The sequence below is a fragment of the Syngnathus floridae genome, chromosome 15, assembly GCF_059516105.1.
Source record: "Syngnathus floridae isolate MCC-2025c chromosome 15, RoL_Sflo_1.0, whole genome shotgun sequence".
NCBI classification, from domain to species: domain Eukaryota; kingdom Metazoa; phylum Chordata; class Actinopteri; order Syngnathiformes; family Syngnathidae; genus Syngnathus; species Syngnathus floridae.
This window is the reverse complement of record NC_142427.1, coordinates 6512617-6535583: the sequence shown is the minus strand read 5'-3', so window position 1 is coordinate 6535583 and position 22967 is coordinate 6512617. Positions and strand designations below refer to the sequence as shown.

Here is a 22967-nt window from a genome sequence, read left to right as displayed (position 1 = left end):
CAGTTTGGACCACGATCTGTCCCCCCCACTTAAGGCAGACTAAAACTGAGGACTAATGTTCCTTTGCCATTATTTGAAATAAGAAATCTACAACAGATTTTTTGTGTATAGGATATATGGTGATGCCAGACCCCCCTCCCGGCCACCCCACCCCCCAGTTCCAAAATCCTATCTGCGCCCCTACATTGTGGAAGGAGCGCGCTGAGGTGTCATCAGCGAGCATCCTCTCGTGATCTGGCAACCTTGAGCAAACTGCGACAGCAGAGCAGCGCCAATGACAGCCAAACATCCGTGGAGCGGGCGAGGAGGATGACAGCAACATGGTGAGCCTGCTCCTGCTGCATGGCAACGATCGCGCCCAGTTACGTGCGCTCTCTTGCACACGCACGAGTCCCGCTGTGTCGCCGCAACTTCGACGCAGTGTAAGATGATATTTTTGATAACTTTATCTCAAGTTACGTGGAAAATATTAGCAGGAGCGCGTCAGCTAAAAGCTAACACACGCTCGCAAGCGTATGTTAAAGTTAGCATCTGGAGCTATTCATTGGCTGATGTTGTGCAGACAACTGCTTGTCGTGGTGCGTAGTTCAACTACCAACTCCTCCTGGTGGCTGCTTGTCGTGCTACTTTTTAGCCATTAAAAAAAAATCAGAAATCAAAGAAAGCTAATCTAGTTAGTAGATGTGGCTAACATGTTGACACCAGCTGGCTAAGTGTCCACAGAGCAAGCCTGTGCTAACTCAGGGCCTAAATGATGTTTAGGCGATTAATTGTGCGTAAAAGTGTGACATTTCTAAAATAATCTATGCATTAAAAATAAATATATGTACTCTCCTGTGGTTTTGTGTTTACCATGCATTGTAAGGCGCGATGTTCTTGTTTTGGATGACATGATACAACGTTGTTATTGACGTGGATTACATCGTAACACGTTTGAAAATGAATGCTATCAAAGTAACCGAAGTTTCTATTTAAAGTACAAACCGTGACTCATTGGAATTCTTTATATCATTAGTCTATTAATATCCAGTTCTAGTGGAATCGATAACTTTAAATCATGCTAGTATTGCTATACCAAATCATCACGTCAGTCATACCGGCTTTAAATGTAATTCATATAATCTACACACAATTAGTCAATATTTTATTCAGCGCGATTTAAATTTGAGGAGAGCATAATGTGATTGGATGATGCCTAGGTAAGTTTCGAATGATACTGTCAGAAGAATTGATTTCAGAATTTGTTCATTATTGTGGTTTTAGTTTCCAGTACAGTGCCAGTTTATCATATGTTTAAGTTACCTCAAAATAGTTTGAAAATCTTATTTTCCAACCTTAATTTTATGGTTGATCAATACTCAGGCATAAAGTTAATTGAGCTATTGATTTCACATAATTGCAACGTACATCAATGTCAGCTGATGGACCTGCCGTATTCAATATTTTTGCATTTATGTGTTCAGCAGCTTGTATCTTATAAAATAATACAAAGAAAGGATTTTGGCAATGTATGATAGCTCCCACTGCAAGTGACTATTGTACCTATTCAAACAATACTACAAAGTAGCAAATTCACTAAATAGGGGATAGGGAATAAATCTGAAGATGTCAATTTTGGATCCCAATCAATGTCAAACAAACCACCTAAAGAAACCCTCCAATGCAAAGATGATCGAATGACTTTACCCTCATTACAAAGCCTAAATGGAACCCTTCTTCTTAAGTTGATTGGAAAACTAAAATATTTTATTGCCATCGTCAAAGAAATGCAAAGCTTATAAAATTCACTACCTTCTGCATTTTCTGGAATCAATTTCCATTTCCTATTCCTGAATATTTCATTTAATTTACATTGGGCTCTGCTAAAATGGTTGCTTGAGATAAAAATCTGCGGAGTAAAGTCCATTTTTATTAAGGATCATGTTGCCTTAAGAGTTGCAATGCAAAGAGTAGTGTATTTGAAAGTGTGCATTTACTGGCTGCCTGAAGAGAGATGATGAGCTGTGTTTGCCTTAGTCGTGACTTGTAAAAAGGAGTTAGCTGATGACACGGCCGTGTTGCTAGGCAACACACATCATGGGCTGCGCCTCTTGAATCTGGCAGTGTTGTATCTGCTCTCCACCTAAACTGGCTCGTTACTAAGTTGATTTAGATTTTTGGTTTGTAACAGAACATATTTTGTGCTGTAAGCTGTGCACTCATTGAACATAACAGATGAGTTGCCAAGCAATGTTCAGTCGCTGAGAAGGCTGGCGGCACACTGATGCACACTGATCAGCCCACACTGTCTCAGGTTCTATGCACTCATGCGTGTCTGCCTTCAATGTTGCTTTTGTGCTTCAAGGCGAGGGCTGTTCTACAGTACATTAACAGACTGTGCTTGCTTTTTTTTTTCCTATTATTTAAAAAGCAATAGACTGCAGGAAGAGGAAAATATTTGTGGTCCGTTTCATTACTCTCTTTTTTTCCCTTATCCACCGGGAGGCGGATAGTGACGCTGGTTGGCTGCTTTTGTTGTTGTTGTATTGCACATGTATGAATCTAAAACTGTATTATGTAATGCTCACAACACATTGATTGAAAAGTGCAACTGTCAACGTGACTTGGGAAAAGGTTAGAATGGCTTTCAGAACGCTCGTGTTGTCGCTTTCTGAATATTCACATTTTCCTATTTGGTAATAATCTCGCTGCATACCAATGACAAGAGAAATGTTATTTAATTAAATCATCCACATTGTTTTTAAGAAGTACATCTAGGTTGTGTTACAGCATTCATATTTGTCTGTTAATTTTTTCTGTGACTTTCAAGGCACAATGTCTGTTTATAATTAATTATATTTGGCCACTGTATAACAAATTTTTTTTGGGTTTGTTTGTTTTTGCTCTCTCTCAGGTTTAAGTAGTTCACACAGGGAAGAGCGCAATCTTTCCGTCCGACTCGAGGAGTTTTTCAAAGTCTAGCAATGAACAAGATTCCTTGGTTGGATCTGAGGTGAGGAAGAAGCATGGGGCGTAAATCCAAAGTGTTGAAGCAAACGTGACAGTATGTTCTGCGTCGGAGAGGCTCAAAATGGAAAAGCACCCATGCAGGGAGGAGAACATTGACTCAAGCAGGGACCGGCATGCCGCCGACGAGCCCGAGGACGGCAGCAGCTCGGATAGTGACGCTGAGGAGCAGCTGCGGCAGAAGGCTCAGGTGAACAGCAGCAGCAAAAAGTGGGAGCCCTTGGCGGTGGTGACAAAGCCCCATCGACAGCTGTGTCGTTCTCCGTGCCTGGACCGGCCCAGTTTTTCCCAGAGTAGCACGGTGCAAGATTCCCGTGAGGATGAAACCGCAGCGGGATCAGCCGTCAAAGCGGCCAGTAAGAAAGATTACCAGACAAAAATGGACTTTGCGTTGAAGCTGGGCTACTCTGGAGAGCAGGTGGAGATGGTGCTCAGTAAAGTGGGGGCCGCTGCTCTCATTAATGACATTCTTGCTGAGCTGGTGAGGCTCGGGAACAAAGTGGAGCCCGAAAGTCAACCTTGCAGCACGGCGGCGGCCGCATCGGCGTCGCTGTCGCTCACGCCGTGCGTTAAAGAGACTGTTAGTCCCGAAGTGTCTGTGGAAGAGGAATCTGTGGACCCTTACGATAACCTCAGGCCGATTGTCATCGATGGATCAAATGTGGCAATGAGGTAAGATGCAAATAAGTTTTACTGAGCTGATATGTTAATATGAGGGAAACGGCAAAATCTTTGTTTTTTGTTTCAGCCATGGAAACAAAGAGGTTTTCTCTTGCCGTGGTATCCAACTTGCTGTCGAATGGTTCATAGAGAAAGGGCACAAAGACATCACTGTGTTTGTCCCAGCTTGGAGAAAAGAGCAGTCCAGGCCTGATGCCCTCATTACAGGTAGCAAACATGTTTTGGGTTGGGAAGTTGTATGAAAAAAAAAAAAAAAGTAAACCCTGCATTTGCCCTCACAGATCAAGAAATCTTACGCAAGCTCGAAAAAGAGAAGATCCTGGTTTTCACCCCATCTCGGAGGGTCCAAGGCAGAAGAGTGGTGTGCTATGACGATCGCTTCATAGTGAAGCTGGCTTATGATTCTGATGGAATTATCGTGTCCAACGACAACTACAGAGACTTGCAAAATGAAAAACCAGAGTGGAAGAAGTTCATCGAGGAACGACTCCTAATGTATTCATTCGTCAATGACAAGTAAGGAGCTGTGTTTGAGTCGACATGAAATCATGGGATGCTTGAAATATGCAAATGACATTTGCAAATGACATTTGGATGTTTTTTAGATTTATGCCACCTGATGATCCACTGGGAAGACATGGTCCGAGCTTGGAAAATTTCCTCCGCAAGCGTCCTGTTGTCCCAGAGCATAAAAAACAACCATGCCCCTATGGTGAGTCACTTCATTTTATTGGACTGAGTCGATTTGTTTCTTGCTGACTTCATTCTTTGTGTCCTTAAAAAGGCAAAAAGTGCACATATGGACACAAGTGCAAATATTATCATCCAGAGCGAGTCAATCAGCCGCTGCGGTCAGTGGCTGACGAACTGCGGGCCTTTGCCAAACTCTCCGCAGTCAAGACAATGAGCGAGGGGGCCTTAGCCAAATACGGCACCGGGCCGGCGATGGTGACCAGGGACGGCAACTCCGAAATCAAACGCGTGGCGCCCAAACGCCAGTCGGACCCGAGCATCCGCTCGGTGGCCTGCGAGTCTCCAGAAAGCCTTTCGGTCATGAGGAAGTCTGAGACCAATTCAGTGCCTTCCCTTGTGACCGCTCTCAGCGTGCCCACCATGCAGCCCGTCAAGAGCCACGCGGCCGGGGCCTTGAACACGCGATCCGCCAGCAGCCCGGTGCCAGGTTCTTTGCAGTTCTCGCACAGTTCGCTGGAGCACATGTCCAGTGTGCAGTACCCTCCCATTTTGGTAACCAACAGTCACGGCGCTTCTGTGACATACAGCGAGCAGTTCCCAAAGTATGACTCGGTCAGCGACCACGGCTATTATTCACTGCACAGTGACTTCTCAAACATGAGCATGAGCAGTATGCACAACGTCGACAGTTTCTGTAGCATGGAGCACGAGCACGTGGTGTGCCAGAGAACTCGCAGCCACTGCGCCGAGTCCTGCCTCGGCCACTCCAACAGTGACTCTTTCCCCTCTTACGGCGACATGTACCCCAGCTCTGTGGACGGGAGCTTGGAGGAGAGCATGAAGGGCCAGCAGCAGTCTCCGGCAACGGGGAGAATGCAGACTTTCGGTTTTCGGCACGAAGCGCTCACGAGGGTGCAAAGTTACGGGCCCGAGGAGCCCAAGCAGGGTCCGCGGAAGCAGCCTGCCCCTCATATGGCTCCGCACATCCAGCACGTGGCAGTGGGGGCCAGGTCGAGCTGCCCCGGGGACTACCCCGTCGCTCAGAACGTCCTCCCGCCGCTGTCCTCGCAGCCGACGCGCTCCCTCGGCATGACCCGTATGGACAGCGTATCCGATTCCAGGTTGTACGACAGCAACCCCATGAGACAGAGGAGACCGCCGCTGTGCCGCGAGCAGCACGCGAGCTGGGACCCCCTGCCCTGCGGCAACGAGTCTTACGGATACCACTCGTACCCTCTGAGCAACAGCCTGATGCCGTGCTGCGAGCGGGTCATGGTCCGGAGCATGCCTGACAAAATGGAGCAAATTTGGAACGTGCCGTGGGAGGCCTCAGCTGCGGCGGAACACCAAGAACGGTATGTCGTCCCAGAGCACCAGTATCAAACATATCGGAACCTTTGCAACATTTTTCCCGCTTACGTGGTCCATTCGGTGATGGAGAAGAACCCCCATTTGACAGATCCCCAGCAACTGGCAGCTGTCATTGTCACAAATTTGAGGTCTTGTCACTAAGGTGGAAATTTAGTACAGAGATTTGAGCATTTTGGTTGCAAAGACAACAGGCACTTGATAAATGTTGCCAAATGTGCAACATTTGCCCTCAGGAGTTCTTTTTTTTTTAATGTCTCTGCTGCAAAATCCAGCTCTCTGGTTTTCCATCAGCAAGACGACATTAAGTCAACAGCATAGATAAAGTTTGTCTGACATTTTTTAAACACAATTGTAAGACATAAAAGGCTACACATTTATATAAAGTGTAGTACATTTGTAAAAGGACACTTGTATTTTTTTTCATAACACATCTATCACACCTGACCAGGAGCCAAGTTTCCTTTCAATTTTTAAAATAAGATTTTTAAATAGAAGGACTTTCTCCTGCAACGTCTTTTGGGGTTGCACTTATGTAAAATTTGTCATTTGGTTTCAATCTTTGACCTACCTGGCAACATGACACCAGTTGCTGCTTTTTAGCATTTAGATTCATTTAAAGCGGAAATCAACCTAAAAAAAAAAAAAAGTATGTTCTGTACAGCCTAACTTGTCAAAACACGGTGTTCTGATTAATGTTATGTTTTTAAAAAAATGCTGGCAAAATACACCTTTATCTATTTCGGGTGGCGGCCATTTTGCCACTTGCTGTCGACTGAAAATGACATCAAAGTTGCCAGGTCTCAGCTCACAACCAATCACGGCTCAGCTTCACAAATCAGAAACGAACCTGGCAACTGTGATGTCATTTTCAGCCGACAGCAAATGGCAAAATGGCCGCCTCCTGAGCTGGATAAAATGGGGTGAACTTTGCTTCTTAATCGGAATGTCGTGTTTAGACTAATGGGGGCACAAACAACATTATTGTAAAGAAAATGTTGGAGTTGACTTCCCTTTTAATGAACACTATCTATGTTTTATCCACATTAAGACATCCTGTTCAGGTCATATGGATGTGCTGTGAATGTTTGCGCTGCAGTACAAATATTAATAACTTTCTTTAGCTTTGCCTCTGCTGTAAATAACTAATTTTTTTTGGTGTGTTCATTTGTTTTAACACGAGTAAGAGGGAGGTACACGCATACCTCCAAGCATGAACTATGATATTTAATGGCCTTATATCTGAATGACCTCACGCGTTAGTCTTCTCCAATGAACGTCTTTGTCACTGAAGCCTCCTACTTTCAAACGTAAAAGCACTATCTCAGAAATCTATTTTCTCAGTTTCACAAAGCAAATATTTTGGTAGAATTCGACCGTGCACAAAGCAAGCCAAAAAGAGATTTGTCTTGTATCCACAGGTGCACACGTCTATATCTATGTACATATAAATCACACAAAAGCCATTATTTCATTTATAAGCTGCTAAATAATGCCCAAAAAAAAAAATCGGTCATTATTTTGACGTCACATTTCATTTTGCTTCACATAATTGGGATTAGTTCTCATTTCTGGTTGTATTTTTTTTTCAGATTACTTGTGAAAATAATATATAATATGTATTTTAGGCTTTTAGATACAGCGCTCTTTTTTTTATAATTAGCTTAGTTTCTCTAGTCTGAATGAAGTACTTGGGTGTTTCTGTGGCCCATCGCAAATACAATGTTATCACAATAACACTTTTTTAATTTTTTTTTTTTTTATTTATTCCCAGGCTACGTATAGTATGTGATCTTAAAAAAAAGAATGATCTCTGAACTTTTTGAGGTTGTCAGTGGAGCTGTTTGTTGCTCATTTCTATCAAAGACTACTTTTACATGCACTTACATGGACTGACTTCACCCAAAGGTGGGACGGCTTTTATTTCTGGTGGGCTTTAGCTTGAAGACTATTCTTGAGGTATTTCCAAGCCCGCTTACAATTTACTTTTAAGTCAGTCAGTGCTATTATATTGTTAAAAAGCTGCAAAGCAGTTGTGAAACGAATAAACGGTAAACTAGATGTAGTAAAAATATCACACTAAGATGGATGATCACAATGCATATATAGTAAAAAGATTACTGGGAAAAAATTTTTGCCATCAAGTTTGCACATGGCTTTGCTTGTCATATTTACATGGATAGATTAAAAATCCATCCATGACTGGAGAGGTTGTATAATTATTAAGAAGTGACGCGAATGCAAGAAAGCATGTTTATGATGTTTAGCTTTTATTGTGAGAGTGGATGGCTCGATTACAGTTTGGCTGTGCCTTGCAGCGCATTGCTCTCAGGATGCTTTGACTTTTTCACTTCACTGGCCAAAAAAACCAGTGGTCACTGCTGGCAAGCGTCTATTCTCTTCTAATAGCGATATATTTTGTGAAAACTTGTACGTGTATATAAAGTTGCGGTCGTGAAAACTGCATTGTAAAACTTTGTATGTTCAAAGTATGCACCTTGAGTTGTTTAACAATGGGTGTCTTTTGGGTGGCTTTACATGATGATGTGTTGACATTAGCATTTAAAGCTAATTGCTACAAGTGTGGGCCTTAAACAGTAACCGTTTGAATTTTGGACTAGATTTTTTTACAAAAATTCTATTTCAAATTGTACAATTAGGGATTTTGAACTTCAAGATAGCACTGCAGGTAAAGGTCACGGGTATCATCTAAAGCCAGCCCAACTGCAAGGTGACGCTCTAAATGCATTTAAAGGGAAATGCCACTTGAGTAAATCTGTATGAGCGCCTGACTCGCAAACGGAAGTACAAAATGCCAAAGTGCCACACAGATTTTTCCACATAAAGTGGTATTACTCTTTAATTGGGAATTTATGTGAGCTCGATTATTTTTCTCAATGGTGAGTCTTTAAAAATATAGATTCGTCTCTAATGTTAGATAAAACTTGAGTGTATAAACATAAAAAAAGGAAAAAAAAAATGAATGTGTATAGTCCAAAAAATTTTTTGGGCTTTGCTGACTTTGTTTCTTTTTTTTTTTTCATGAAAAGGGACAAGGCCACTTTCGGCCAGCTTGTCTGTTCATGAGAAGGTGAAAACAAACTGCCTAAATGTTTCTTCATATGAAACAATCAGATTGCAAGGCTGCTGTCGCCGTTGTTTCTGGCATTTGGCTCAACGTTTGCGTGCCACCCCCTCCCCCCCCCTCTCTCTTTGAGCTAGTTATTTTGTCACACATTCCAAGAAAATCTTTTTGGTGTGAAGCGATAGAGAGAAAAAAAGAACAACTATCGTTAGTGACTTTTAATTGCACTGATGACTACATAATCTTATCTCGAGCCACATCGCAGCTCAAATCAATTGAAATTGGAATGATTGTGTTTTATTCAGAAAGGTCAGATCTGATCCAGTTTCAACCACATTACCATATTTCCTCATATAGTAGGCTGGAATGCATTTTGAACTCAACTACAGTGGTCAACCATGATTTATCAATTTCAACAAATCATAATAAATTACATGTCAACAAGCCCCCCCCTTTTTTTTCTTTTTTTTTTAAAGAAAGAGGCATTAATGGTGTTTATTTTTTGAAATGCAATGCACAATTAATTTGGGCATGATGTATTCCAGCAGAAGCCACTATTTGAGGAAATTTTCTCTCCATAAAATGGATATCAAATCACAAGATGTACACTATACATTTAATCATTTTTTTAATTTCAATTCAATTCGAACTTGTTCCAGGCTGTACCCAAGAGCCCAAAACTCACAAAAAAACACAACTTGATCTAATATGATTCTGATTTGTGAAAAAGCTTTTCTCGTACTAGTTCAGTGTCCCCCGCATTCCTTCTTTTGTAAGTGCCGCAAACAACCAAGCCACAAATGTCTAGAATTGACTTTTACTTGTTGATACAAATTGTATCTCTACCTTGAATGTAAATTAAATATCAAATGTATATTATGAAAACAGTTTTATTTAAATAAAGGGGGGGAAATGCCTAATGTGTGTGACACTGTGTGTCACTGGGAGTAGCCCTTAGGTATGTACTATATTTTATTGGGTACAGTAATTAATTTCCTGGGACTTTGATACGCTGGGTCAAGCGCACAACAAGACAAGAGTGCGTGGCTCTAAGCATCACTGTACATACTTGTGTGTTCCTGTGGATAGGATTTCATGTGTAAATGTAAAACATTAATTCAGTTCACTTGAATGTTGTAACCTGTGCTTATTTTCTCCTGATTTGTTGATTTTGCCTTGTGTAAAAACTTTGCATATTTGGGTGTTTAAAAAAAAAAAAAAATGCAGATTGTTACGCACCAAACTAATCTACGTTAATGGACATTTTTTACTAAAAACTACAAAATGAGAGCACAGTGCTAGTTTTGGATCATTTGTGTGTTGATGTTTTTTTTTTTTTTTTTAAGATTATTTTTTTCTCTTCAAACTTTAATGTAGTGGAATGTTTGGCAGGCGGTTGAAGAACTAATGTTGACATGCAGATAGATATGTGCTTTTTGTTGTTACTTTAACCACTGAAATGTGATATTGAAGTTGTGTATCATTTTGCTGTGTGGCCAGTTTTGTGTACTTTCAACTGGCGCCCTATGGAAATTGAACTATTTTGAGGCTTTGTGTTGAATAGCATGTCAATGGATAAGATGAAAAACCAAAGTTGTTGTTTTTTATTCTTATTTTTCTCGTACACATTGTGATTCAAACACACATTCACACTAATTGTGTACCTATGATACTTGATGCCAGCAAACTCCCAGATGGACAGATTTGGTATGCAGAATGTCAGAACTAGAGGTGTGCTCATTAACACCACTGTACGTATTTACAGTGTAATACTCAGGTTTAACCCCGCTAACATTCAAAATCATATGATTCAAAAATAGTGAGTTGTCCTGGTGACTTTTCTAAGGTGGTGTGAGTGGACTGTTGTGTCTGCAATGTAAGAAGGGAAACATTGAAGCAAGCTTTTTGTGTTGTGCTTATCTGCAGTATTGTAATCTACACTGGGTGAAAAGCTTTGCTTTTTTTTTTTTTTTGTAGACCAAACTAGACTATTTGAGTCTGTGGGCTCAAACAAAATGTAAGTCTTAATGACATGTGTTTCTCACCATGAATAAAGCTACATTATGTTCATACTGTGCTATCACTTCTTTTAATAATGCAAATGCATTTTGAGGAATGTGCATGTGTGTAACTAGTGTTTGAGAGAAAATTACTAGCTTAGAAAATAACTCGCCTAGATCTTCAAGGTAAGATAGGGAGAAGTCTGCTCTTTGTTGCATACTTGCCCTCAGGCTCTGATTGTGCAAATAATAGGTAGCTTACCTGAAGGCACCCAAACATAACAAATATTGGTCACAAGCGCGCTTTGGCATTTAACTATAGAGTACTACCATTAAAAACAAAATAGAATCATAATTAAGAGATTAAAAACGTCAATTAGGTCAATATTTGAGTCCGAGCGCCCTCTGCTGGCGAAATGTGGGCATGGACTATGAATAGATTGTTTACTGTTGTTTTTAAAGTTTCTCATTTGGTGAGAACACTCAACGGGAGGTCATCTTACCCGTCTCAAAGTGTAACTCATGGGAATGTAACCCAGTGACTCAACACAAAAGTATTTGAGTTGGTTACTTTTTAAATTATGCAGGCAGAATTTTCCCTCGGGCATTGTGTTATTCTCCTTTCATCCCTTATCTGCAACAAATGAATTGTGGATGTTACGCAGATCTGGAGGTGGTATTGAGCAAGAACAGAGGACACACCCTGGACAGCCTGTCCACCACAAGGCCGACAAAATGAACAAGACTGAATCAGGGGTCGGTAAAGTTTTGCTCGAGGGCCACATTTGATTTTCTACAATGTATAAATGGGCCAGATTGTTCCTAGATGCGGTCATGCTTATGTTCTTGTTGTCTTCGACGTGACGAGGAAGTGTGCTAGCTCAATGTGTGCTGCATGTTAAGAAATAAGTACAAAGACATCCTTTAACTTCTGGAGCTCTGAGGAAATAGTGCCATGAATCATCTCCCTATAATCAACCAAAGAGAACGAGTCAAGAAGCCAGAGGTCGTTGTTTCCTATGATGAAGCGTATTTTTTGGAATTGTTGAGACATCTTCCGACTTAGCCCTTCTGATAGCACGTCTGATTTGGAAGAATACCAAAGTGCTTGCAGATTAACCATACATAAAGTTAGGTCAGATGAAGCCACAAAAGCACAATTTAAAGATTTGACCTCCCTCCATTGCTACATAATCTGACTCACCACATTTCGGGGCCCACGTGAACATTTCTGCTGCGGCGTCTGCTGGCGTGTGTTCCGTCATTCCAGTAGCGTTGGTAACGTGGTGAAGGCCTGCTTTTTCCACTGCCTGCATAAAACATTTGAAAAAGTACTTATTAGTACTATTAGTATAGTCACCTACTGCGTTCAGGGAATACGAGCAGACTATTTCTGTATCATTTGTAGCTGGGCTGATTTTTGAACATAAAGGCCGCGATGGAGGGGGGGGGGGATTACTATAATTAATTTGATGTCAATAATACAAGATATAATTATTTTTCCATCACACAAGTTTTGGGGGAGTTATAGAATTTAGGAGGGGCTTCGTGAGGTCATTCACCACTTTGTCAAGATAGGCCTATAATATACAATATAGAAAAGCATAGTATAAGGGGAAAAAAAAGTCGTCAACGGGATTAACAAAAATTGAGACTGTAGCCTCCCTGAAAAATATCAATAAAGTATTTGTTGCTAATTCGTTACGTTCCACCAATGAGCGCATTGTGCGCGTTTTTTTATTGACACTGCAGTGATTATTTTGTATTGGGTTATAAAAAAAAAGGGAGTAGGTCTTGGACGAGTCGTGCCGAGCCGAGCCGAGCCAAACGGAGCCAGGAGAGTGAATACGTGCGGCCATGATGATGCAGCGGCAGCAGGCGGAGTCTGCAGGCTTCAACTAAACCAGCCCAAACCAAAGCGAGCTTCGTTTCTCCTTTCTGTCTGCTGGCTTGCTGTCCTGTCATTGGCCTGGGTGTGGTTACAGAGTCCGGGTACCGTTAACAGGAAATCGAGCTTTCGAGTCCATTTCTTTTTTTGAGGGCGAAACAAAGACTAATTATTCCCCTCGAAAGTTCAAGATAAGTGTTTTGGTGTGTTTTAAAATCGAGTAATAGGCTGGGCTCGTTTTGGACAGGAAAGGGTTTCACTGGCGCCGTTGTTCTGATGGGAAAAAGTTTTCTGGTGGTTTCGACAACTGTTCGTCTTTTCTATTAGTTTTTTTGTTGTGTATTTTTGTTTTATTTCCTTCTAACCCGAAGCGGACCAACAAAAGCCAAGATGCCGAAAACGGTAAGCTTGAGTTAACCTAACTATTCTTATTGTAAGCGTCTCGTTGTTGATCTTATTGAAGAGAATCCTGGATGTATCCTGCACCGATGTATCAATATCTATTTTGGAGCGTGTCTTTTTTTACTCGGTGATCCAGACGGTTTATTGTAGTCTTTTTTTAATTCGACGACACAATACTTTCCGTTAGGCGAGTGCGCGTGCGCGCTCCCGCCCCAGCGTCTCTTCAAATGAGCGTCTTAAATCACATCCTTCATTGAGGCCTTGAATCTACTTTGTATCACAATCCCGAGTTCCCACGTAGGTGGCACGGTTGAGAATCCCGTCCCAGGGTGGCTTTGTCCTGGGTGGGCGCCCTCCAGTTCCCCCTCCCCTCCCCTGCTCCCCGGTAGCCATGGAGCTCGTGTTTCCGGAGGCCTCCCCATCCAGCCGGGGCTAGCTAGCAAGTAGAAGCCGAGATTGGGGCTGTCAAGCCGGCCCAGTGTGTGTGTCCTGCAGCCCCGGCTCTACCTGGCCCAAAAAGATGATATTATAAAAGATTGTTTTGTGACATCAAATTAAATTCAGCAATCTGTCTTAAGGTGGCGTAGCTGGGAACAATGAAGAGCACCCCTCCTCTCATTGTTGGGGGTGCACATAGTCTTTGTCTAATTCAAACTGCATAAATCTTAACGTTAAGCTCTATTTTTCTTTTTTAATATATGAGATAAACATTTGAACGTAGTGCAGTAAAAAATCTTGCACACAGTGGGGCATTTGTTAGCCATGACTCGTGACACTATACATAATTCTATATGCTATAAATGTTTAAATGCACATCTTTGTTTATTAATGTGGGAACTTTGAAATGCTAACTTCCTTTAAGAATACGACAGTGGTTTCAAACTGGGGTCATTACAATTTACAAAAAAATAAAATAGACCTACACACTGGGATGTGTCAACAAAATAAACAAAGCAATTACTCCTCCTCCCTTTGGGCCAATTAAAATCTCTGATGATTCTGACATTGTACCACAAATCTCACATGCCTGTATCCATGTAGCATTTTTAGCTTGAGGTGATTGATAAATATTTAAATCTAATTAGATTTCATTTAGCGAGGGTCCTTTCTATTATATAGGTCATGAATATTTAGGGCTGCACTGGTGCATATAAAAAACATGTTTTTTTCTGTTCAAAATGTTATGTTTAATACGTTGCCCTACAACCAAACACAATGCTATAGTGTGAGCGTTCGCTACACTTTTTTAAAAATAGGTTTAGCCTGTTACTAATGTGCCAATTGTCTGAGTAGTGTAGCCAGGATACTGTTAGCCTCGACAAAATTTGCATGATCTGTAGTTTGCAGAGGTTTGCAGAAGCGCAGAATGAGCTTCTCCAATGTGTTTACAAGCAATAAGCCAGTATGTTTTCGTGTTACGAAAAAAGAAACAAAAAATGGGACAAAGAGGAAGATCACTACCCATAAATGAAAATACAATGCTTTCGGAATGATAAGTTTCGAACTTCCTAATATCTGAGATTGGTGCTAAAACCATGATTTGAAAACTATGGGGCAGGCAAAAAATAGTGAAGAAGGAAGTGAGATAATGTGACTCGGCAGTAAAGTTAATTTTTTTTGCCAAGTGAAAGTTGTCTTTGGAGAAGTGTGGCTCACACAAGCCAGCATTTGATTCAAAAGTTGCGCGTCTGTGCCGTCCTGCCATCTGCACTCAAGTTTCTCAAGGAAGTCATGGTGTGACTCAAATTTTCTGCTCTTACATCAGTTCCTTTCTGGTAATTTCCTCGCCCGCAGCCTTATATGGACTTTCACATCACGGTCTAGCTGTTCTCCTCCCAACTTCCCCCAGCCTGCTCCTCACATGCCGTGCACCACTCAAGATTGCACTGAGGCACTCTATCAACCTTAAAGTGTCATTTTATCACCAGTTGCTGTGATTCCTTTACTGTGTCGGCTTTAAAACTCTCCATAAAAAAGTTATGATACATTTTAGTTGGATTTTAGTAGAAAAGAAAAAAAAAATCCGTATGTCAACATTTTCAGCATACACACTAATATCGACACATTCTCAAATATAAATCTTACTTACCATTTCAGTCGAAAGTCAACAACATTGGTGGTTTTCTTGCTAGGTGGACAAACATTAAGTGTGTGTGGCTATGGTGATTTGCTCAATGGAAAGACGTGGAGGTATGCTAGCAAGGGGATTTAAGGAGGCCGTAGTGCGCATAGCAGAGCAGATTAGCAGGTTGTAGAGTTAGAGGTGGTGGATAAAGTGAATGCTTTTTTAAAAAATTTTATCAAACACAAATACTTGAATATTTTCACCTTCGATCTGGCGTGACAATTACACTTTTTGGAAAGTAAGTCGTTTTATGTTCATATTTGTGATTTGTGTGTTTGTTGTTTTCAACTCAAATGAAATCACGGTGGTCTAAAGATAAGAACGAGCTTGAGGTTTTGCCAAATGTTTGTACTTTTGTTCTGCCCCGGATTCAATGGACACTCCTCGCACCCAAGTATGAGTGAATTGTAGGAAGTTGGAGTGAACAGGCTTTCGGGTGTTGATTGAGCAAAGTAGCAATTTGGACGGAGGCTCGAGAAGGATTACGAAACGTTAACTCGACAAAAGCGACTGGACTCTTACGTTGAGATGTCCGAGCAGATGGATGCGTGCATGTATGTGTATTTAAGGAACAATGGTCATGGGAAAGACCCCTCCTCACTTTGTAAAGAAAGCTCATCCTCCCTTTCATCCCTCCCTTTTCCTGTCTGCCAGTTTGCACTCTTCAACTGGAGGCTTTCTTTAGACGTAACGCTCGGCTGCATTCAGGCCTCAGCTGTAAACACATCTGGACTGCAGACACACAACAGTACACACAGCCACAGGGCGTTTGAACAGAGGTGGGAGGTTTGACAGCCTTTTCTGTGAAAACCTGCTTACAAAGACAACTTTGTCACAAAAACAAAAATTATTACACTATCTCTTCTATTCAGCGAATTCAGTCTGGGAATTAAGGCTGTTGTTCATACTTCATATGTACAACTTGTAAAATTATATGTAGTGGTATTTTTGGATGTTCATTCCCTGTGTTGTATTAAAATTATTTATTAATCTAGCTAGATTATAAAATAGTTTAAGATTTATTATGAGTAATTAGATACATATTTGTACTTTTGGATCTTGTGGTTGTCTGCATTATGTTTCTGGTGATTTATGAGACATCAATCGGAAAATGAGATTAGAGCTATGCGGTTGTGCGATAAGTCATGTTAATTTATAATAAAGCAAACGCCGTTTTAAAAAAAAAAAAATGTGCCAATGTCACATTTTAGCACACAGGTGTCAAACCGGATACGGCCCGCCACGTCATTTTATGAGGCCCGCGAAAACAAATTGTGCATCAAATTCGTGTCATTAATAGAATTGCAAATTGTCTTCACTTTTAATATCTTTTTTTAAATATTTGACCAGATTTTACTCATCTGATTTGAAAATGAGTTATTTGTCAGTTTGTTTTGTAGCTTTTACTGTATATAATATGAGGTGCTCATACTTTTATTTGGGTTGACAGTCATAATGAGTTTGACACCCCTGTTTTAGCACGACATGACATCGATATGATGAAAAGTGTAATCTAGCTACTGTGCATTGTGCTGTTGCCATGGGGAAAACGATGAGGTCAAACACATGGAAACTAGGCACGTGGGACGAGAGGGCGCGGGTGAGTGTGCGCTAAGAATAGTGTGGGCGACACACCCTAACACAAGCAGTTAGAATGTAGCGGCTGGGTCATCACTAGAGTTTTTAAAATGGTTGCCAATTTTTTTATTAGTTCTTTAGCGGTTATCAAACTTGTTATACCAAGTTCAATGAAAAAAAAAAATCTGCTGACCTTATGCACAGTTTGAACATTTAATTCATTGAGGTATCACTCATGGTGCTGCCCTATCTGCGATTCTGTTGGCGTCGACCCAGATTGACCTCCAACGCAACTGCTGGCGATGACAGGAAGTGACAGAGGGGCAAGTGTCCTGAGCTGTAAATTGGGTTGTGCTGACATGAATGGAAAAGAACGCAACTCTCGTCAGCCCCTACTAGTGGGAAATAATGCGTGCCATTGTTGTTGAGGGCAGGCGTAGGCCTCAGCCTGCGCAGTTATTTCCCCAACAGGCATGTGTGCTGCCTTTTTCATCATCTCAAAGAGGGCAGAAAAATGTGAAGGAGAAACACAATGGCTTTGCTGATTCTAGAGTCAATCTAATATTTGTATGACCTCGGCAAGTTTGAAAAATTCAGAAGACACGTTATGGATTTCGCACTCCTAACTATATGACACGTTTAACGTCACACGGCCGCTGCCAAGAAAAACATTGAACTTGATTGAAGTGGTTCTTGCAATACATTCCACATTCCTGTTTCAATATCTGATGTGAGTTCAGCGCATTCTTGACTTGAACAGGAAGTTCCCCGGCGGTGACAAACTGGCTGCAAATAGGTGTACCAGTGTGTTCTTGGCAGACCGCAGAGCAGACCAAGATCTGACTGGCTGGCTGGCTGCTTCGAGTTGATACATGGCAGGAAGTAGGCCGCTCTCCTGAGGGTGAAGCGGCAAAAGGCCTCGCCACCGGAGGATGTGGTTACTTCCTGTAGATAATTTCCGTACTAAGGTCGGCCAGGCTAGCACGTGGGCTTTCATGAAGTTGAGAAAAACACTAAAATTATTCATTATAGTCAGGTGGTTTGTTAGCTAGGCTATGGGGAATTAAAATTACTTTGCGATATGCAGACGTGTTGGGTTAAAAAAGTCTTTGTGACTTTACCATGGCTTGCAAATGGATATTTCTTTTTTTTTTAAATCCCGCTCATATCCATGCTATTGTCATTTCACATTAGTCATTGTTGTTTACTTTAGATTAGTGTCAGAGTCACCACAATGGATGCGGAACTGGAGTTTGCCATTCAGCCCACAACAACCGGAAAGCAACTATTTGACCAGGTAGGACAAACGACAAAATGATCATTTCTCTTTGTGCTCCCTAAATCGTATTTAATTCTATATACCGTATCATTTTATTTTAGGTTGTTAAGACCATTGGGCTTCGGGAGGTTTGGTACTTTGGACTCCAGTACCAGGACACCAAGGGATTATCTACATGGCTCAAGCTCAATAAGAAGGTGAGCTCTTTATTGACTACCATTGATGGATATAAACGTCAAAGATCCATTTCAACTTGAATGAGTCAAATATTTATATATTCTACTTTATAATCTCAGGTGACAGCCCAAGACGTGAGGAAGGAAAGCCCGCTACTTTTTAAGTTCCGTGCCAAGTTCTTTCCTGAGGACGTGTCTGAGGAGTTAATCCAGGATGCCACCCAGAGGCTGTTTTTCCTTCAGGTGAAGGAGGGAATTCTAAACGACGATATCTACTGCCCTCCCGAGACAGCCGTTCTCTTGGCTTCCTATGCAGTCCAGGCAAAGTATGCCGACTACAACAAGGAAGTCCACACACCGGGCTATCTGTCAAGTGAACATCTGCTCCCTCAGAGGTAAAATTGCAAAAACTGATTATTGACCTGATTATCAGCGGTCATCTGGGTTTATATCCACCTTTGTGTGACCTCTGACCTTTCATGTTGGCAGAGTTCTGGACCAGCACAAACTCAGCAAGGACCAATGGGAGGAGAGGATTCAAGTATGGCATGAAGAACACAAGGGAATGATGAGGTAATCGCTATTCCTCCTCCTCAGTCTCATTAGATAAGAAGTTCTCGGCTCATTATACGGTTTGCTAGTTCTACAGCATTTGGACTGTTCTACTCTATGTGCCAACCTTTATCAGACTCTGCCTTCTCTCCTTTGTGTGCCTCTTCCCGTGGCTGGCATGACTTTACAAATGTAACACTGGCCAAGGCCCAGAGGTCATGATACACTTTTTGTTTTCATTTTTCATAACCTAGCTTAGAAATGGAGCACAAGCTGTTTGATACAATAAATGTGGACGGATCAACAGACGACAATTTAAAAGCAGTGTGCCAAGATTTTTTTCTTCTGGTTTGATAATGTCAAAAACATTTGCATTCCAATACCTAAACGACATCACTTGTCTCTGCAGAGAGGAATCCATGATGGAGTATTTGAAGATTGCCCAAGATTTGGAGATGTATGGAGTCAACTACTTCAGCATTAAAAATAAAAAAGGAACAGAGTTGTGGCTGGGCGTGGACGCTTTGGGGCTTAACATTTATGAACAGAACGACAAGTAAGCCACTTTCTCACTGCTACACGCTTTTGGATGCTTGTTAGCAAATACTGAAGCTTGTGTGTGTCTTTTACAGAATGACACCCAAAATTGGGTTCCCTTGGAGTGAAATCAGGAATATTTCCTTCAACGACAAGAAATTTGTCATCAAACCAATTGACAAGAAAGCTCCAGTATGTCGAAGGCCCGTTTCATTTGGCTATACTCAGCACTGACTTGTATGTTGTTGTTTTTTTTTAGGACTTTGTATTTTATGCTCCGAGGCTGCGCATCAACAAGCGCATTTTGTCTCTATGCATGGGAAACCACGAGCTGTACATGCGCCGCCGCAAGCCAGACACCATTGAAGTCCAGCAGATGAAGGCTCAAGCTCGGGAGGAGAAGAATCTCAAGAAGATGGAACGGTAACGGTCACTTTTTACACAAACCAGACGCACCATTCAAAGCACTGTTGATTATTTTCTAAATATATTTAGAGCTCTACTGGATAACGAAAAGAGGAAAAGGGAAGTGGCAGAAAAGGAAAAGGAGAAGATAGAAAAGGAAAAAGAAGAGTTAATGGATCGATTAAGGCAGATTGAGGAGCAGACCAAAAAGGCCCAACAAGGTGGGTGATGGAAAACATCGGACAAGATGATTGCTCTGGAGTGATGTTGACGCTAAGTGACTGCGCGTAGAGCTGGAGGAGCAAACAATGAGGGCCATGGAGTTGGAGATGGAGAGGAAGCGAGCCCAGGAGGAGGCAGAGCGCCTGGAGGCTGACCTGAAAGGTGCCGAGGATGCCAAGATGGCTCTCCTGCAACAGTCCGAAAATCAGATGAAGAACCAAGAGCACCTGGTCAGCTATCCAACGTCCAGGTTGCGTCGGTTTGGCGCTTTAGATGAAATGCAACTGAAAGACCGATGTTGTGTTTTTAGGCCACCGAGCTGGCTGAGCTGACCTCAAAGATTTCTCTCCTGGAGGATTCCAAGAAGAAGAAAGAAGATGAGGCTACATTGTGGCAAGAGAAGGTGCGCTGAATATGTCTAAAAAAAAAATGTCTGCACTGACTCGTCATTGTGTGCAACAACAAATGAAACTCTGACGGTCTAAATTGACCCTTTTTTCTCTTACTTCAGGCCACCATGGTCCAGCAGGACCTGGAGAAGACCAAAGAAGAGCTGAAAAACAAAGTGATGGCGGCCCACCTCCAGGAGCCCATCAGCACCGAGAACGAGCACGACGAGAACGACGAAAGCAGCGCCGAGGCCAGCGCCGAGTTTACATCCGCCGCCACGTACAAAGACCGCAGCGAGGAGGAACGCATGACCGAGGCGGAGAAGAACGAGCGTTTGCAGAAACATTTACTCGTAAGTCTGACCTCCTGAACCTTGAGCTGGCTTCTGCTTCCACCATCGAGCGTGTAGGCAGAACATTATGGCAAGTGTAATAAATCCCAAATGGATTCATTTAGCTAAAGGGCACGGCCATGTGCTGACATCACCTTGAAACAATAAGCACAAACTTGTCCTCGTTGTAAGCCAGCCATCCATTTCGGATAGAGCTGGAGAGCCTGAGTATATATCCTGTTGATTATTATTATTATTTATTATTATTATTATTATTATTTGAGTGGGATTCCTTACTGAGTATGCAACAACTGTCATTCCAGGCTTTAAGTTCAGAGTTGGCCAACGCCCGAGACGAGACCAAGAAGACGGTCAACGACATGATCCACGCAGAGAACATGCGGGCGGGACGTGACAAGTACAAGACCCTCCGGCAGATCCGCTCGGGAAACACCAAGCAACGCATCGACGAGTTTGAATGTATGTGATGCGGAAGTCGTCAAGGCCGCTCGACTGGACCGCAGTCCAGCGAGGCTCCAGCTCTTTCTCTCCTCCCAAATATATCAGCTGCAAATTATGACATGGCTGCACACAAACACAGCACAATGTACAAATATGGATCTGTAAAAGTTGCATGTGCTATCATTCCTAACTGAATTGAAGCAAGTCACTGGTGTTAATAAGGGACATACTGTATTTTGTAAGTGCATTCCTCACTTTGTAGCCAATGGATCACATTTTCTGACACTTCCAGTCAATTCTCTAATTTCATCTCAGATTTCTGTCAGTTCCTTTTTTCGTGACTTCAAAATTAAAGACCCCGACGGCCAGTCCAACTCTGTGCCCGTTAGATATAAATTGAATATTTCTGCTGTACTCATGCAAACGGAATTTTCTGTTCATATTAATTTTGTCATGATGCACCACACAGCCTTGTCTTTTGAGTTGATTTAAGGCTCACGGTGCATCTACAGAATAGAATTTAAGACAATGAATCGCTTTTCTTTTTGGATTTAGATTGAATAAACTTGTGCCATAAAAAAAACTTTTAGTTTGTAGTGTCAAATTTGAATCTTTGTTACGTGATGACTGATGCTCATCAAGTTTGTCTGTGGCAGGAAGCGTTCAAAAGAATTTCATATCTGGATGAGTTTGGTCAGGTTGTAGCGATATCAGATTTATATTTTGGGGTTTAGACTTAGGCGTAATGTATGAACTTTTAATGAAATAGTTCTGTTATCAAGGGATGACAATTTATTTTGTTCAATGCAACATTCTACAGTATGTCATTAGAAAGTTGGTATGTTGTAATTTAATCTTTAATTAAAAAAAAAATCACAATTGAAAGCCAAGTAATTTCCTTTTAACATGCACTGGAACATCCACAGTATTCAATATTAACCAAAACAACAATGCGTAGTATCTCCAGTTCTTACATTTTAATATACTGTATGTATTTAATGACTTTTGTATTATTGTGATTTGGATTATTCTGATGTGATCAAATCATGTAACGGTGTTAAAAAAAAAAAAAAAAAAAAGAGAGCAAGCGACAACACCGTCGAGGATATTTTTGTATGATGCAACTTTAGCGTCCGGAGCACAGTATTAGTTGTAAACTAATAAAATGGCTCGCGGCTGTTCTAGTAAATTGAAGGAACAAGCAACACCCTGTGCACACATCGCACCAATGCAAATTGACATTCCAATTCATCGCAGCAACATTTCTATTCAATTAAATACCTGTCAAATCAATATTACGTCATGACTATTGTTTCAGACCAACTTTGGTATCAAGGCACAAGAAGGGTTTGCTTGTTTCATAGATTAGTCTTTGAAAGATGTATTTACATTATTTTGCAAGGTCAAAATAAAAGTATTATAGCAGTAGCAATTTTTATTCTATTTTGATGTGTTGGAATGAATTTCTACTTGGATCCAATTGTAATACTGTATTTTTGCCCATCGTTGCGAGAATAACTGCCATCAAACAATACATTTGTTATTTTGGACACCTTTAGATGCCTTTGACAATAACTTAAATGATGCTGTACTGTTATGTTTTACATGAAATTCAGTCAAATCATGTGTGAATGAGGTCAAGTCATGTTTTCATCTAGTAGTTTTTGAAACATGAAGAATTGACTCATAATCTTTAGTAGTGCCTTGCCAAATTTTTGCTTCGTCTTTCTTTCACCAGTGAATAAAAACCAGAAAAAAAAAAACATGTTTGGTCTTTTTTCATTCTG

At 41.4% G+C, this 22967-nt stretch overlaps 2 protein-coding genes and 2 long non-coding RNA genes across 8 annotated transcripts in view; 2 read left to right on the top strand and 2 right to left on the bottom strand.

The window, feature by feature from the left end:
* The window catches only part of LOC148386132 (uncharacterized), a 50404-nt gene that overhangs the window by 10207 nt on the left and 17230 nt on the right, over window positions 1–22967 (bottom strand). For all 5 annotated transcript variants that reach the window (XR_015863153.1, XR_015863154.1, XR_015863157.1 and 2 more), the window contains exon 3: window positions 12038–12139. This is a non-coding gene — a long non-coding RNA (uncharacterized LOC148386132). The remainder of the gene's footprint in view (window positions 1–12037; window positions 12140–22967) is intronic.
* On the top strand, window positions 225–10903 carry zc3h12b (zinc finger CCCH-type containing 12B). Its single transcript, XM_088399154.1, has 6 exons — window positions 225–422; window positions 2894–3678; window positions 3755–3894; window positions 3969–4203; window positions 4293–4399; window positions 4472–10903. Exons 2-6 carry the CDS (start codon window positions 3071–3073, stop codon window positions 5890–5892), a joined length of 2511 nt encoding a protein of 836 aa, XP_088255280.1. The 5' UTR covers window positions 225–422; window positions 2894–3070; the 3' UTR covers window positions 5893–10903.
* LOC148386134 (moesin a) lies at window positions 12741–22732 on the top strand. The gene is made up of 13 exons (XM_088399039.1): window positions 12741–13123; window positions 18040–18123; window positions 18207–18302; window positions 18402–18676; window positions 18771–18854; window positions 19243–19389; window positions 19466–19562; window positions 19630–19793; window positions 19866–19996; window positions 20067–20227; window positions 20308–20400; window positions 20509–20739; window positions 21042–22732. The coding sequence occupies exons 1-13, from the start codon at window positions 13112–13114 to the stop codon at window positions 21204–21206; spliced, it is 1740 nt and encodes a 579-aa protein (XP_088255165.1). The 5' UTR covers window positions 12741–13111; the 3' UTR covers window positions 21207–22732.
* Window positions 13264–15892, bottom strand: LOC148386135 (uncharacterized). The gene is made up of 2 exons (XR_015863158.1): window positions 15850–15892; window positions 13264–13630 (listed from the first exon to the last, which is right to left on the bottom strand). It is a non-coding gene; the product is annotated as an uncharacterized LOC148386135 (long non-coding RNA).

Excerpts from the sequence above, each read along its gene's own strand:
- LOC148386134 (XM_088399039.1), top strand. Across the intron at positions 20,401-20,508 it reads CTACATTGTGGCAAGAGAAG|GCCACCATGGTCCAGCAGGA; the intron begins GTGCGCTGAATA and ends CTCTTACTTCAG. Across the intron at positions 20,740-21,041 it reads GTTTGCAGAAACATTTACTC|GCTTTAAGTTCAGAGTTGGC; the intron begins GTAAGTCTGACC and ends CTGTCATTCCAG.
- zc3h12b (XM_088399154.1), top strand. The coding sequence starts at position 3,071 with ATGGAAAAGCACCCATGCAGGGAGGAGAACATTGACTCAAGCAGGGAC. Across the intron at positions 3,895-3,968 it reads GCCTGATGCCCTCATTACAG|ATCAAGAAATCTTACGCAAG; the intron begins GTAGCAAACATG and ends TTGCCCTCACAG. Across the intron at positions 4,400-4,471 it reads AAAACAACCATGCCCCTATG|GCAAAAAGTGCACATATGGA; the intron begins GTGAGTCACTTC and ends GTCCTTAAAAAG.